General features: G+C 43.7%; 1 protein-coding gene across 3 annotated transcripts in view; it reads right to left on the minus strand.

Annotated features, from left to right (window-relative positions):
- Window positions 1-3,365: 3,365 nt before the first annotated feature.
- Window positions 3,366-15,901, minus strand: part of LOC140429354 (hyaluronan and proteoglycan link protein 1-like) — a 176,769-nt gene continuing 164,233 nt past the window's right edge. For all 3 annotated transcript variants that reach the window (XM_072516220.1, XM_072516217.1, XM_072516219.1), the window contains exon 5: window positions 3,366-5,165. In XM_072516220.1, the coding sequence (XP_072372321.1) occupies window positions 4,879-5,165 (287 nt within the window). In that variant the 3' untranslated portion in view covers window positions 3,366-4,878. The remainder of the gene's footprint in view (window positions 5,166-15,901) is intronic.

Raw genomic sequence — 15,901 nt, forward strand, 5'->3', positions numbered from 1 at the left:
TCACATAGCGATTGCCTATTGTGATATGTTGGGTCAACCATTAAATAAAGTCTCTATTCTCTTTTTGTTCATGATGAATGAAATCTTTATTATTTCTAACTATGAAATTGTGGCCAAGAACATGTTTGGAAAACAGATTGCTTTATAGATGATTTCTAAGTTAGCTGGAACAGCTCCATTAGTCACCTCTGACCTGTGCATGAATTGAATGCTGCACAAAGCACATTGTGAATCCATGGCTTAGCAAACAAGTTTATCCAACATGGGCAAGGAAATTAAAACAACATTTTAAGAAAGATCTACACAATCTTTTTAATTGTTAAATATAAGGAAGTTGAATGAAGGCCTATTCTGATTTTTTAAAATATAAAATTGGAAGCAAATTGTGGCTCACATGAGATAACAGATTTCTGTAATTTCTGTAGCACACAGAATCACAAGATTGCTACAGCTCAGAAGGAGGCCATTTGGCTTATTTTGTCTGCACATCGCAGACAAGAAAATGTCAAATTTCATTTCTGTGTCGGCTATAGTTCGAGTTCCTTTGCAAATGATAGCAACTCCTTAAAGTCTTCACAGGCACTTTTTAAAAGGATTTGATGGTCTTTCATCTAATATTATATATTTACACTGTTACTCCTGCCACTGACCAGAAAGGTGTCACAACAGTTGCACATGCACACTTGGCTCCTCTACCAAGATAATGGATGACTGCCGTTTTGTTCCCAGGCCAGTTCAACTTTAAAGGCTAAAAGATTTATTGGAATAAGTTAAACAGGTGAACAAGTTTGTGCAGGGAGTTTCTACAATACCTGGCTGGCTCAGCTGGTAGATAATGCGACTCTGAATCTCAAGGTCATGGTTTTGAGCATGTTTTGAAATGCAACAGTTAAGAGCATACAGCCTTGGTTTCGATGGCTGGTACACACCCAAACCAATTGGTTACTTGCGGGGGGGAAATATACCTGTCATTTAGAGGCACCTTGTATTCACTACTTGAATCACTATTTGAAAAAAACAGTATTGGTCTATTTAATATTTTGCAGGCCTTTACCTTAAATAGAACATTCCATCGTGAATAAAGCTTCAAAATAAGATCCATCACAATCAGTCAAATTTTGTGAAGAAAAATATTTTTTATATATATATCCATATATTTATAAAAATATATGCAGGGTCGATGCAAGTAAGATGTTTCCTTTGGTTGGGGAGTCTAGAACCAAAGGGCACAATTTCAAAATAAAGGGGATGCCACTTAGGACCGAGATGAGGAGCAATTTCTTTACACAGAGGGTTGTGAATCTTTTCAATTCTCTACCCCAGAGGGCCAATAGGAAACACACATTCAAGTTCATCCACTAGAAGTAAACTCTTTTTCTCATCAATTCACTGGGTAGATTTCCTCAATTTTGGCGAGCCATGGGAACTCACAATTTTCGAAAAATCTGAAGATGACAAAATGTCCAGGGGAAGGAATGTTGAAATAAACTATTAAAAAATAAATTCTCCAAGTAGTTGCATTTTGTTCCATTAACTGATTATGTTGTTAAAGAGACAGTTCTAGGATACCAGCTTGCACAAAAATACACAATTCAGCAACCTGCAGAATTACAATTAAAAACATCTCTCACTTCGCACAGTCACAAGCTCCAACGCAATAATGGGCGCGATTCAACTGAAACTGGTGAGCTCAGCTTGCCACTGCATGAGGACTACTCCGGGATCTTTCAACCCCCCTCAGTGACCCCACTGCAGCCACTGGATCCCTCCACTGCACACAGCCTACCTGGCTTGGGCAACCTGGCAGCACCACCAGGCACCATGGCAGTGCCAGGGTAGCACTGCCAAGATGCCTGAATGGTGATGTCAAAGTGTCAAGCTGGTAGTGTCAAGGTGCCAGTGCGAGTGCCAGGCTAACACCTTGCTCAATGTCTGGCCACCCATCGATCTCCAATGGCCTGGGGGTCGCCCCAGGTGCTATTACAACGGGTCCACGTCTGTATGGACCAGTAGAAAGCAGCACCCTGGTGAAGTCTCCCCAGTGCAGCCAATGAATCCCGGGCCCTGGGAGAATCTGGCGAATACATATTTAAAATAGCTGAATGGGTCATTTAAATATGCATATCAAGATATTGACCAGCGACAGCGAGATCCAGATCACGACTTCTCACAAGACTCCATTAAATCATGCGAGACGTTTCGGACATCGCAAATCTTATGAGACGCCTCTAGCGGGTTTCAAAAGCCTCGTCCTGACATCAAGCCGGGCGCAACAAGGGCGTTGAATCGCATCCACTAATACAGCAATTTAATGGGAATGCGTTTAGTGGGGTGTTTCCTGGTGCCGGGAACGACACCGCTATTTAATGAGACTTTACTTTTTTTTGGCCTTTATGAGGACACCCCACTGAGACCGCACTTATCTCATTTCCAGGAAGACGGCTCACGGATCGATGGCAGCATTTTTAAGTGGCGCCCAATCTGCTGACCCCTTCAGTAACCCCACCACAGCCTCCGGACTCCCCCCCCTCCCCCCCACTGCACCTAACTGACTTATTATGAGGTCCTTGAGCCCCCCTCATCCCATGTCTTAAGAACAAGGCATCCCTGGGCCGATCCCTGGAACGGGTAGCTAGTCACCTGGGCACCTTGGCATTGCCAGCCTGGTACCCTGGTAGTTCCTCTGCCAGCCTAGCAGGGTCACCAACACTCCCTGGCAGTGCCAGGCTGACACCACCAGGGTGCCTGGGTGGCAGTGCCAAGGTTCCAGGCTCAGTTCCAAGGTGCCCAGGTGCCAGCAGGAGTGCTAGGGTGCCACCTTGCCCTGTCCCCAAACACCAGGGGTCTCTAATGGCCTGGGTGATCCCCCCCAGGTGCTGTTATGCCTGGCCCATGTTTGTGGAAACCAGTGCTAAATGACGCCATGGCGATGTGTCCCAGGTGAGGCCGTTAGTTCCTAGGCCCTGTGAGAATCCGGCCCAGCAAGGGCGCGATCAAAATCGCAACGTCTCGCAAGATCTCATTAAATCCTGTGAGGCATTTTGAGTGTTGCGAATCTCAGGAGAGGTCTTCCGCGTGATTCAGCGGTCTTGTCGTGTCACCAAGTCAGGTGCGCCGAGGCCATTAAATTGCGCCCCGCATCTGCACATTTGCAGGATGTGCTCTCCCTTGTGTCGAGGCACAAATAAACGCAGCCTTCTTAAATACACAGGTGACCTTCAGTTGATTATGATGACATGAAGAGTTTGAAGAAGATGTTGCATTTCTCAGACAATTCATTATTCAGTGCAATAACCACAATTACTTGTTCAGGGAGAGAGAAAACTATTAAGTGTTCAACAAACAGTTGTGTTTAACAACAAAAATTTTGAAATTAAGTGACAATAATTTATTGGAAAAAATTGTATCATAGCCGGAAGGGAATACATGTTGAGCCTGCTTTTACATTATTTTTTTCTTGACACTAAACTGTGATTGTACTATAAACATACTTTTCTTGGCCCTATAAGCAGTAACACATGTTCAGTTTTGCAATTTTAACGCTGAATTTAAGATTTTACTCTAATCTTTTTTTTATTAATGTCACAAGTAGGCTGACAATAACACTGCAATGAAGTTACTGTGAAAATTCCCTAGTCACCGCACGCCGGCGCCTGTTTGGGTACACTGAGGGAGAATTCAGAATGTCCAATTCACCTAACAAGCACGCCTTTCGAGACTTGTGGGAGGAAACCGGAGCACCCGGAGGAAACCCATACAGACACGAGGAGAAACGTGCTGACTCTGCACAGACAGTGACCCAAGCCAGGAATCGAACCCAGGTCCTTGGTGTTGCGAAGCAGCAGTGCTGGCATGTGGGTACAGTGAGGATTGTTATAGTAATGCAGCCATTCTGTGGCCTCAACTTGTTCGAGTTTGTTTTTGGATTTATTTAAAGGACTCAGTAAAATGCTTATATCCTGAATGCTATTTCATAAAGCATTTGTGGGCACTTCAGAAAACATTTCCTTGTTCATCAAATTAACATGTTAGCATAACACAGTACCACTTACTGACTTTAAAATGTTGCTACCAAATATGGTGTAAAGCGACATAGCACCATTGGAGAAAGAGGTCCAATATCAAGTTTTAAATTTTTTTTGGAAACAATAACTGCGATTAAATGTTAGGGATTAAAACTAGCACATTCGTCAAGTATGACTTATCACTAAATCCGGCAAAACCAGAATGGTGCAGGATTTTTCTAAATTGTTCAACATCTAATTGTTTTGCAAAAGCATGCATCATCAATGGCAGCCAAATCAGATATAAAAAGTTGGACAAATTGATAGTATGTTGCAGGAATTTAAAGTTTAGCATTAGGCTTCTCCAAAGCTTTGTCCAACTTTCTTGGGGAGTCAGAAACACACTGGAATTTAGGTAGTTTAAAAGATGAATTTGAATGTTTCTGTATATTTGACAAAAAGATTGAACGATTGCCTGAGAAATGCCCATTTTGTAATTGAATGGCCATACATCTTTTGACAAGGTCTAGTTATGGCATGCTCCACCCATTCCTGAAATTTCTATTAGGTACAGTCAGAGCAATGTTTAGAGTAACTTTTGCTAACTACTACTTTAAAAAGAAGCAAAATGGTGCTAACTCTTGGTATAGCTTCCTATAAAAATTATATTATTTTTAACATTTAATGATTGTACGATACATTACAACAAAGAAAAATGTTTTTGGCTTGTATGAAAATGGCATTGTACAGTAAGTAAAAATAGTTTTATCACAGTTTTGGTAACATGTTTTGAGTTCATATCATTGAAAGTACATCCTTCACATGTGCAGAATTAAAATAACACTTGTCTCCATCTAAGCTTTTATATGAATTATCAGTTGTTTCTGAAGCAGTAGACACCATATAACCGATGTTTCTTATCTGGGAAGCCTGCGAAGCGCACAGCTGCCTCGCTTTCACTACACCGCTTTCGGGGTCTGCTGATTGGATAACGAACACTGCCATCAGCTAGCCAGCCCGCATCACAGCGGTCGTAGCCCAGTAATTTCCAAGCTGCATACATCTGGCCAACTTTAGCAATCCTTGATCCATCTTTAATACAGGCTTGAACAGCCTCGCCATAGGTCAGCTTTCTAAAGTGAATCAGATAGTAGAAACGTCCTAAGAAGAATTCAAAAATGGTAAACTGGTTAGAGGAATGCACAACTTTAAGGGTTAGCTATTGTACAGCTCTCACAAAATGCACATTTTTACCCACTAAAAATAATTCAATTTTATCCAAATATTATAAAACAGCAATTTAGAAAATGTACAGAATAATTATTTTCCATTATTTTTTCACAATGAAATACTCTTGGCTTCTTTTAATATGTTGTTCTTCAGTTGTTACAACATTAAAGATACTACTCCTGATTCTTACAGGATCTATACACAGGAAACATAGCCTGAGAACCCATAGACGTTGATCAACAAAACCATAATTCCAAACAAATAGATCATTCCAGCTGGATTGGATTGTTATAACTTTTCCCATTTCCCTTCACTCTACAATGACTCCTGGTATTGGCAGCTCCTGCTTGCTGTTGGCAGACAGCTGAATCTCCAATCACTCCATGTCATTAAGGACATTTCTTTCTACCAGTATATTAGCTTTCCGCTTGACCTGAAAAGCAAAAGCTGGCGGATTGTGAGCACTTGGGGGTCCCTCATTTAAAAAACTCAGTGCCTGCCCCCCTTGCTCTTGTTACCGACCGCTCCCACCCCTGCCCAGCAACCCCATCTCATGATCTCCCTCCTGCCATCATTCATCTATGCCTGGGTTCATGGTGTACCTCGGACATGGGTGGCTGTAGTACCGGAATAAACCATCACCTCCACAATGGCACTGCTGAGCAATGAAGAGCTTCTTGATTGCGCAGCAGCTCTTGGTGAGCAGAATTCCTCCTCCTGGGGTCTTTGATCCCATGGAAGGGCCACTGCTGATTGGCACTTAATGTGACTGGCCTTTCTGAAAAGTGGTGATGGGGGGCCATCGCCTGTTCTCCAGCTGACGGGACACCCCCGTTGCCTCCATTAAATACTGCCCATTGTTGTCACTCTTTGAACTTGCAAGAATGCCTTGGTGTAATTTCCCAGGTAAAACCCCTAATCTACTAACAGTGTTGCAAGTGTAGACACATGTCAGGGACCTAAGCAAGTTTAGGATGTTCTGTAGGTAATGTTACAAGTCTGCAGTTCTGGTAGACAGCATTGCGTGCTATAAATGCATATATTTTTCGAAATCATCCATTTATGACTGGCCATGGTGACAATACTTTTACACATCTTATGATCCAGTGTGCTAATCATCCTGCCACTCATGAGGAGCTCCTGGTATGTGATGTTGATCTAGCAAGGGCTCAGTTGCCTGTTTTTCAAAGAGCAAAGTGATTATTCTATTAGGAAGTAAGGTAAGCAATAATCATGAGATCAGGATGTTTCAAGATGAAACAATGGAAATTCAAAACCCAGTTGTATCTCTGTGGCGGACTCAGAAATGAAATGCATAAATCAGGCAGGCATGTAGTATTCCAGGCCATGGTTAATAATTGACCAGTCACTCGCATTTCATGGAGCCTCCAGTATTGGACTGGCCAGCAGACCAGGTATTCTTCTCAGGGTCAGGCTCTTCAAAGTCATTGGGCATGGAAATTCTAATGGAAGGCACACAGCACTAGATTGTCCATTTATAGATGAATAAATTCCAATATGATTAATGTACATTCAATGATGAATCGTCCGCAGAGTGCTGCTGCAGAACGGATTGGGGCAGGTCGATTCATTTGCATGGGAACAGGGGACAGATGTGCCACGAAGGGGTGTCAATATTCACCTTTTGAGACACAATTTACTTGTTCCAGAACCAGGGGTTCTGTCCCCCTCTGGAAAAGAACATTGATGCATCTCTACAGTCCCCTTTGCAAAGCAGTTGCACTGACAGGCAATATTTAAAAACTTTAATCGGGTGTGGTTTGCCTGGATCTATGGCCAGAATTCTCCAGGTATCTCCCCCCTCACCCCCCCCCCCCCCCCCACTCTCCCACGGCAACGTATTTTCCTATGGCAGAGGTGGATCGTCATTGGACATTGACGAGATCTTCCAGTCCCACTGAGGTCAATGGCAATTTTCATGGCTCGGCCATCCTGCCGCCTGGGAGCATGTGATAGGGGGGTCAACTTGGGCTTGACCAGAAAATCCTGCCAGTGGGAAGGGCTGGAAAATCTGGCCCAATGAAAACTGCTACTGCGCTGACACCAGGAATGAGGGGAACATCCAGCATTGTGAGGCTCTCCCTCTTTGTCGATCCCTCCTAGGGCTCATTCTTTCTGAGGTGGATGTTCCAATCCTTAAAAGTGCCTCAGAATCCCTGACATATGAAGGTGACACAGTGCAATTGGATCCCTGGCTAATTGTAAAAGTGTGTCAGAAAATCCATCGATTTCAGTTCCACTAATTTTGATCAAATTTTACACCCACCAATTAATGAGACATATTTTCCTCTGTGCAATTTTGAGAAACCCAAGTTCATTAGTGAGAATGGCATAACACCAATCACAACACATCCTATAATTACATCGCTTTCGTACTTATCAGGCAGCTAGCTGGTGATGGAAATGTGATTAATCTAGCCATCTGGATTGCATATTTGAAGCATTTCAAATAGTTGGTTTTGGAGGGTCTAGTATATAACATCGTGGAGACATTGGTTCACACACAAAGCTTAGCTAATCTAATTCAATGTATAAAAATTATCATCCTGCTTTCATATGTAGATCATTCAGCTATATGGAGATGTAATTATTGTTAATTCATGATTATTTTGTGTTTCTTAAGAATACTCATGGAAATGAATGAATATATATCCAGGAATGACCAAAACCACTTGGGCTGGAGTACTTTAAGGGCCTCATCCTACTTAAACCTGCCACTGATTATTTTTGAACAACAATAATTTCCTGATCTTGTTTCCCCTTCTTGTTCCTTCCCTGCCCATGCTTGGTCTTTAGAAAGGGATTTAGGGATAGAAATTGTTTGCATTGTGCACATTTTCGAAGGTTGGAGACATGTTCTTATATTTCCATCCCTAATTGACTACATTTGTTACAGGACAAAATGGGCTACCATCACAAATTATTCTGAGGTGTACATTGATACTCAGGATGTGTTACATCATGGCGTTTGAGGAATTACTGATGGTTACTATTAACTTCTTTGGATCTTGCTAGAAATCGTATTTCATGATGTTCAGAACTACCTAGCTCCTGACATTTGTTTGTAATATTGTATCTAGCTTAATTAGTACTAAGTGTACAAATCTTTTTATCAGGAAGTATAGGTCAGCTTTTGCCCACAATGCAGCTGAATTCCTGGATTCCTATTCCCTTAGATTTGGAAGAAAATAATAATGCATTAATACCATTTATAAAGTACTGCAAACAAGTAATTATAAACAGATGGCTACTTTCAGCCCCATGGTGTTTTATATTAACCATGAAGCATTTTTTCCACATGATTTTTAAAGAGTTAAATTGTGCCTTCCAAAAACATTTTTCATTCTTTTTCAGAATGATACCAGGGATGAGAAATTAGGGAGGGATTTGACAGAGTGAACAGGCAAGTGAGGAGAAATTTCTTTATACAGAAATTTGCATGGGTAGGAGGAATTCCATGCCACAGGAATTGGTTGAGGCAGAGACTCTTTCATCTTTTAAGGGAAGAATGAATAGATCTTTGAAGCAAAGGGCAATGACTATGGGAGAGAAGAGATCATTTTTGGATTGCTCTCACAAAGAGCTGGCACAGGCACAACAGATTAAATAGGCCCCTTTTGTGTTGTACATTTACTGCTTTGTGGTGCAATACATTTCTTCTCGGCTCATGTCTTTCTTTGTCAAAATGCAAAGGTCTTGCAAATCTGTGGGGATCTAATCTTGGCAATAATGACAGATTCATGCCTGCCATAAAACTCTGCTGTTGACCTTGCTCATGTTTACGGGGTCAGGGGAAAGATCCCACAGTTACGTATGGGCTTTTGGATATTGGGATTGATCCACGAGGCCCCCATCGAAGGCTTTGGAACTGCCAGCGGTTATGTAGTTTGACAAGACAGGGGTCCTGTGCTCAACCCCAGAAGAACAATTTACATGTCCCAGCAACTGCCTTAGAACGACTGCTACTTAAATCCCAGCCTAATGGTTCCCACCCCTTTCACATTGGCCCCAGCATAGATTCCAAGGTATCATTTGCTGATACCCCTTTCAGCCATATACACTTCCTAAAAACAAAGTGTACCTGCATCAATAATGTGCTGCGAACTGAATCAGACCTAGGAGAAGCTTAAGAAAACACTGCTCCTGGTTCAGCTCTATCCTCCCTGTCATTGATGGTCTTGTGGGGAACGTGGAATCTTGTCTCTCCTGGCAAAACTCTACCTTAAAGCTGGGACCGAATCCTGCACCCGAATGGATTCATAGCTATCGTACTGACTTTAATGGCCACAGATTTCCAAGGCCAATCAAGTAAAAAATTAAGCTAACAAAACTGATCAGAGTAAAAACAGCAATAATTAAACAGAATTATTCCTGTCTTCAATAGTTAAAGGAGATTACAAGTGCACAATGCACTCATTCTGATTCCTGTTGATTAGGGCAATATAGTGTTCAATCCTCAGTGGTTGCCTAACTTAATCTGTTGCCAAACAAAGCAAATACAAATCCATTGATTTGCTATGCCAAGATCCCAAAGGAAATAACTTTTGCCAAATTTGAATGACTTCCATTACCAGTAGAAAGTTTTCTTTACCAAGTAAAAGCAAAACAAGACATGTTCCACATCGCGATTCATGATTGCTCTGATGCCTTGTATCATATCAATGCTTTCCAGCTTCCTTGCCCTAACTGTCTCCTCTTCACTATGGACACTCGATTCCTTTACACCTCCATTCCCCACCAAAAGGGTCTAAGGATTTTCCGCTTCTTCCTTGAGCAGAGGCTTGAACAATCCCCGTCCACTACCACTCTCCTGCACCAAGCTGAACTTGTTCTGTCACTCAACAATTTCTCCTCTCACTTGTCTCATCTCTGGCAAATAAAAGGTGTGGCTGAGGGTACTTGCATGGGCCTCAGTTTTGCCTTTCTTTTTGGGGAGCATGTGAAACATTCCTTGTTCCAGTCCTACTCACGCCCCCTCCCACAGCTCTTTTTATGTTACATTGATGATTAAGGTGCCCCTTAATGCTCTTGTCTGGACCTGGAAAAACTTCTTGATTTTGTTTTCAGTTTCCACCCCTCTCTCACCTTCACATGGTCTATCGCTGACACATCCCGTCCCTTCTTTGACCTCTCTGTCTCCATTTCCAGCGATAGACTGACCACCAATATTCATTACAGCCCCACGACAGACAGTTATCTCGACTACAGCTCCTCACACCCCGCTTCCTGAAAGGACTCCATCCCATTTTCCCAGTTTCTCTTCCTCTGTCACATCTGTTCCGATGTCGCCACCTTCAAAAGTGATGCTTCTGACATGTCTGCCTTTTTCCTAAAGCGAGGTTTCCCCCTCCTCCCCCCACTCTCTGGTTGACAGGGCATGCAACCAGGCCTGACCCATTTCCCGCACCTCTGCCCCCGCCCCCTCCCCTCCTTCCCAGAACCATGGTCGCCCTTTTCCTCATTTTTCACCTCACAAGCCTCTACTTTCAAAGGATCATCCTCCACCATTTCTGCCAAATCCAGCATGATGCCACCACCAAACACATCTTCCCCTAACCCGAACAGTCAGCATTCCACAGGGAGCATTCACTCTACGACACACTGGTCCACTCCTTCATTACCCCCAAATCATCCCCTTCCCACGGCACCTTCCCATGCAATCGCAGAAGGTGTAACCCTGCCCCTTTACCTCCTCCCTTCTAATAGTTCAAGGCCCAGAACATTCCTTTCAGGGGAAGCAACATTTCACTTGCACTTCCTTCAATTTGGATTATTGTATTCACTGCTCCCAATGTGGTCTCCTGTACATTGAGGAGACTAAACACAAACTGGGTAATACTTTGAGAAATACCTTCACTCAGTTCACAAGCACGCCCCAAACTTCCTATTGCTTGTCTTTTATTTCTCTCATGCCCTTCTGTCTGTCCTTAGCCTGCTGCAATGCTCTAAAGAACCCCAACACAAACCAGAGGAGCAGTACCCGGGGCGGGATTCTCCACTCCCATGCCGAAGTGCCCACGCCGTCGTGAATGCACTCTAGGTTCACGACGGCGTGAAACGGCCCCTACCCCGACCGATTCAGGCCCCGACAATGGGCTAGGATCGGGGCCGCGTCATCTACACGCGCTAGGCCTTGTCGCCGCGTAAAGGCGGTGCCCCATAGATGACGCGGCCGGCGCCGCATAACTGGCGTCACCCACGCATGTGCGGGTTGGCCGGCACCAACCCGCGCATGCGTGGTTGCCGTCCTCTCTGAGTCCGCCACGCAAGAAGCTGGCGGACAGATCTTGTGGGGCCGCGGAAGGAGGTCCTCCTTCAGAGAGGACGGCCCGACGATCGGTGGGCACCATTCGCGGGCCATGCCACATTTGAGGTACCCCCCGGTGCAGGATCCCCCCTTCCCCCCCCCCCCAGCGTTCCCGCGCTGTTTCCGACGGCAGCGACCAGGTGTGGACAGTGCCGGGGCGAACCCGCCATTTTGGCCTGGCCACTCGGCCCATCCGGGCCTGAGAATAGCAGGGGTGCCGGAGAATCGCCATTTTGGGTGTCTCCGGCGATTCTCTGGCCTGCGGAACTCGACGGGGCCGTTCCCGCCGCTTGGGAGAATTGCGGGAGGGCGTCGGACCGGCATTCCGGGAAATTTTGGCGGCCCAGGCGATTCTCCCAACTGGCGCGGGAGTGGAGAATCCTCATCTTCCAATTAGGCACGATATAACCCTCGAGACTCAACATTAAGTTCAACAACTTTAGGCTGAGACCTTTCTCCTCCATCTTGGCTCTTTTTCTTATGCAACATAATCTTTTGTCCCAACACAAACCGCACCCACCCTCCCCTGCTGGGCTTTCTGTCACTTATTCTAACGTGTGGCTTTTGTGAGGATCAATCCTGTTGATCCCATTGTTTCCCCTTCCTTTATTATTGACATTATCATTTTGATCCATGGATGCTTAATGGACATTTACCTTTAAGTCAAGCAGCAGAGAGAATGAGGAATTCAAAATGTTGAAACATAGTATATGGTGCTAGTTTTCGAGCAGCAGGACTCAGACTTTGTGGCACCCGATAGATGGGGTGGGACTTGGTTCAATTGGTTGGCTAGTGACCATTGAATTGGCCAAGAGACAGATTTTCACCCCTCTCTTCCTCTCTGTGTTTGCTTGTCTTGTGTAAGTATGTGTGCAGTGGATAGGGGCAGGTTCACGTGGGGGAATAGGAATTAGATAATAGTTAGCCAGTTGCATTTGCTACATATTCTTGTTATAAATAAAAAAGTAATTGTGGTTAAATTTACAAACCTGGTGACGATAATTATTGGGCAGCCAGGTGACGATAATTATGGGGCAGCCAAGGACCAAAGACATCGGCTATTTTTTGAAGAATTATTGGTTAATTCAATTGGGACTCCATGTCAATTGACCGCGCACTAACTCGGGGGTCATAACACCTTCACTGAACACTGACCTTTGTTCTCCATTTAACACCATCTTACTTCCATCTTACCTTTATGCCATTATCAGCACCTTCCAGTCCTTCACATCACCACCAACACTTCCTTTGCCTCATGCCTTACACATCTTTGTTGCAATCTGTCCTCTCTCCTAGCTACCACCTATCACTAACCTTCTACTTTGCTCCACCCCCTCTTTTATAGTATATAATACATCACGCTTCCCTACGGATTCAAAATGTAATTCTTTTTCTCTAGGTGCTGCCAGACCTGTTGAGTTTATCTCGCATTTTCTGGCTTTACTAAGTAATACAGATGAGGTGCTTCATTTTCAGGCTTCACGGAAAGAACTTAAAATTAGCTGAAACTTACATTGGCACTGGAAGACCCTGTAAAGTCTCATATCTTTAAGTCCTAAAGATGAGGAAAACTGCCTCATAATTTAAATTATGATACCCAGAGTGTGAAAGGAAGGAACAGAGTGTATAAACATTATTTTAAAAAGTAGCAAATCAGGTCAAAGATGGAAAAATGGTAAAAAAGCAAAATTAATGGCTCTTTACTTAAATGCATGTAGTATTTATCACAAAATAAATGAATTCACAGCACAAATTGAAATTAATTGGTATGAGCTTATAGCCAATACAGAGGAGTGGATGCAAGGATATCAAAGCCACAAACTAAATATTCAGAGGTATGAGACTTTCATAATGACAGGAAAGGAAGGAAAGGGTGGTGGGGTAGCTATGTTAGTATGAGATGGAATAAGTATGATTACAAGAAATGATCTTGGATCAGAAGATGTAGAATTCAAATGGGTGGAGGTGAGAAATAACAAGGGGAAGAAGATACTGATGGAAATAGTTGACATGCCCCCTAACAGTAGCTCTATTGTAGGACAGAGAATTAATCAGGAGGTAAAAGAGGCACATAAAAAAGGCAACACATAAACCATGGGTGACTTTAACCTTTATGTGGATTGTGAAAATCAAATTGGAAGAGGCAACCATGTGGAAGAATTCATAGACTGTATTTGGACAGTTTCCAGGAACAATTGTGCAGCATGTCGCAGAATTCCCAGTCTCTGATCTGCTCGCATAGTCTCAGTATTTATATAGCTGGTCCATTTCAATTTCTGATCAATGGTAATCCCCAGAATATTGATAGAGGGGAATCAGCGATGCCAATGCCATGGAATGTCAAGGGGAGATGGTTAGATTCTCTCTTGCTGGATATGGTCATTTTTTGGCACTTGTGTGGTGTGGATTTTGCTTGTCACTTATCAGCTCAATTCTGAATGTTGCACACATCTTGCTGCAGATGGACACTGACTTTATTTATTTGACGAGTCACAAATGGTGCTGAACATTGTGCCATCATCAACGAACATCCTCACTTCTGACCTTATAATGGAGTGAAGTTCATTGATGAAGCAGCTGATGATCCTTGGGCCTAGGACATTACCCTGTGCAACACCTACAGTGATGTCCTAGGACTGAGATCATTGACTTCCAACAACCTCAACTGCCTTCCTTTGTGCCAGGCATGACTCCAACCAACATAGATATTTCCCCCTGATTCCGATTGACTTCAATTTTGCTAGAGCTTCTTGATGCCACACTTGGTCAAATGCTTCCTTGATGTCAGGGGTAGTCAGTCTCCCTTGACCGCTTGAGTTCAGCTCATTTGTCCATGTTTGCACCTATGCTGCAATGAGATCGGTAACTGAATGATACTGGAAGGACACAAGCTGAGCATTGGTGAGCAAGTTATTGGTGAGTAAGAGCTGCTTGATAGCACCGTAGAAGATCCCTGCCAACACTCTGATGGGGCAGCAATTGGCTGGATTGGATTTGTCCTGATTTTTGCACACAGGACATAACTGGGAAATTTTCCACATTTCCATACAGATGCAATGGAACAGCTTGGCTAGGGACATGGCTAGTTCTGGAGCACAAGTTTGCAGTACTACTGCCAGGATGTTGTCAGGATCCAAAGCCTTTTCAGTATCCAATGCCTTGAGCTATTTTGTAATATCACATGGAGTGAAGAGTATTGGCTGAAGACCAGTATGGGATCTCCGGAGGAGCCTGAGATAGAGCGACCATTCAGCACTTCTGGTTGAAGATTATTGTGAATGCTTTAGCCTTGTCTTTTGCACTGATGTGCTGGGCACCCCCAATTGAGGATGGGAATATTTGTGGCGCCTCCTCCTCCAGTTAGTTGTTTAATTGTCCACCACCATTCATGACTGAATGAGGCAGGACTGCAGAGCTTAGATCGAATCTGCTCTTTGGCACGCAAGTGGTCCTGTCTTGTATCTTCATCAAGTTGACACCTCATTTTTAGGTATGGCAGGCGCTGGTCCTGGCATGCTATCTTGCACTGTTCATTATATCCGGGTTCGTCCCTGGGGGATATGCCAGACCATAAGGTTACAGATCATGTTTGAATATAATTCTGTTGCTGTTGATGACCCACAGTGCCTCATTGATGCCCAGTTTTGAGTTGCTGGATCTGATTGAAATTTAGCACGATGGTAGTGGTAGTCTAGTAACATTACCATTATGCTGCTGTTCCTTCAAAGCCAACACAAAAAATGGTTCAGTCGCACAAACACTGTCTGATATGGTCTAGTCGTCTAGGACATAACTGGACTTGCATTAGGTGGCGAGTGAAACAGTCAATGGAAATAAGCTACTTGATCCTCATTAAAAGGTCACCCACAGCAGATGGGCCTTACAATGAGTTATGAGAGATATGAATACACAGGGTTACCAACATGCTAAACATCAAGAGCAACAGGTGCTGTTTGTCTGTGGGTGTTTCCTCCGGGTGCTCTGGTTTCCTCCCACAAGTCCCGAAAGATATGCTGTTAGGTAATTTGGACATTCTGAATTCTCCCTCCGTGTACCCGAACAGGCGCCGGAGTGTGACGACTGGGGGCTTTTCACAGTAACGTCATTGCAGTGTTAATGTAAGCCTACTTGTGACAATGAAGATTATTAATTATTTTTATTTTTAAAAAATTTAAATATAAATTTAGAGTACTCAATTAATTTTTTCCAATTCAGGGCTATTTAGCGTGACCAATCGACCGAACCTCTAACCTACACATATTTGTGTTGTGGGGGTGAAACATATGCAAACACAGGGAGAATGCACAAACTCCACATGGACAGTGACCCTGAACCGGGA

The sequence above is a fragment of the Scyliorhinus torazame genome, chromosome 9 (assembly GCF_047496885.1).
Source record: "Scyliorhinus torazame isolate Kashiwa2021f chromosome 9, sScyTor2.1, whole genome shotgun sequence".
In the NCBI taxonomy this organism is placed as follows: Eukaryota; Metazoa; Chordata; class Chondrichthyes; order Carcharhiniformes; family Scyliorhinidae; genus Scyliorhinus; species Scyliorhinus torazame.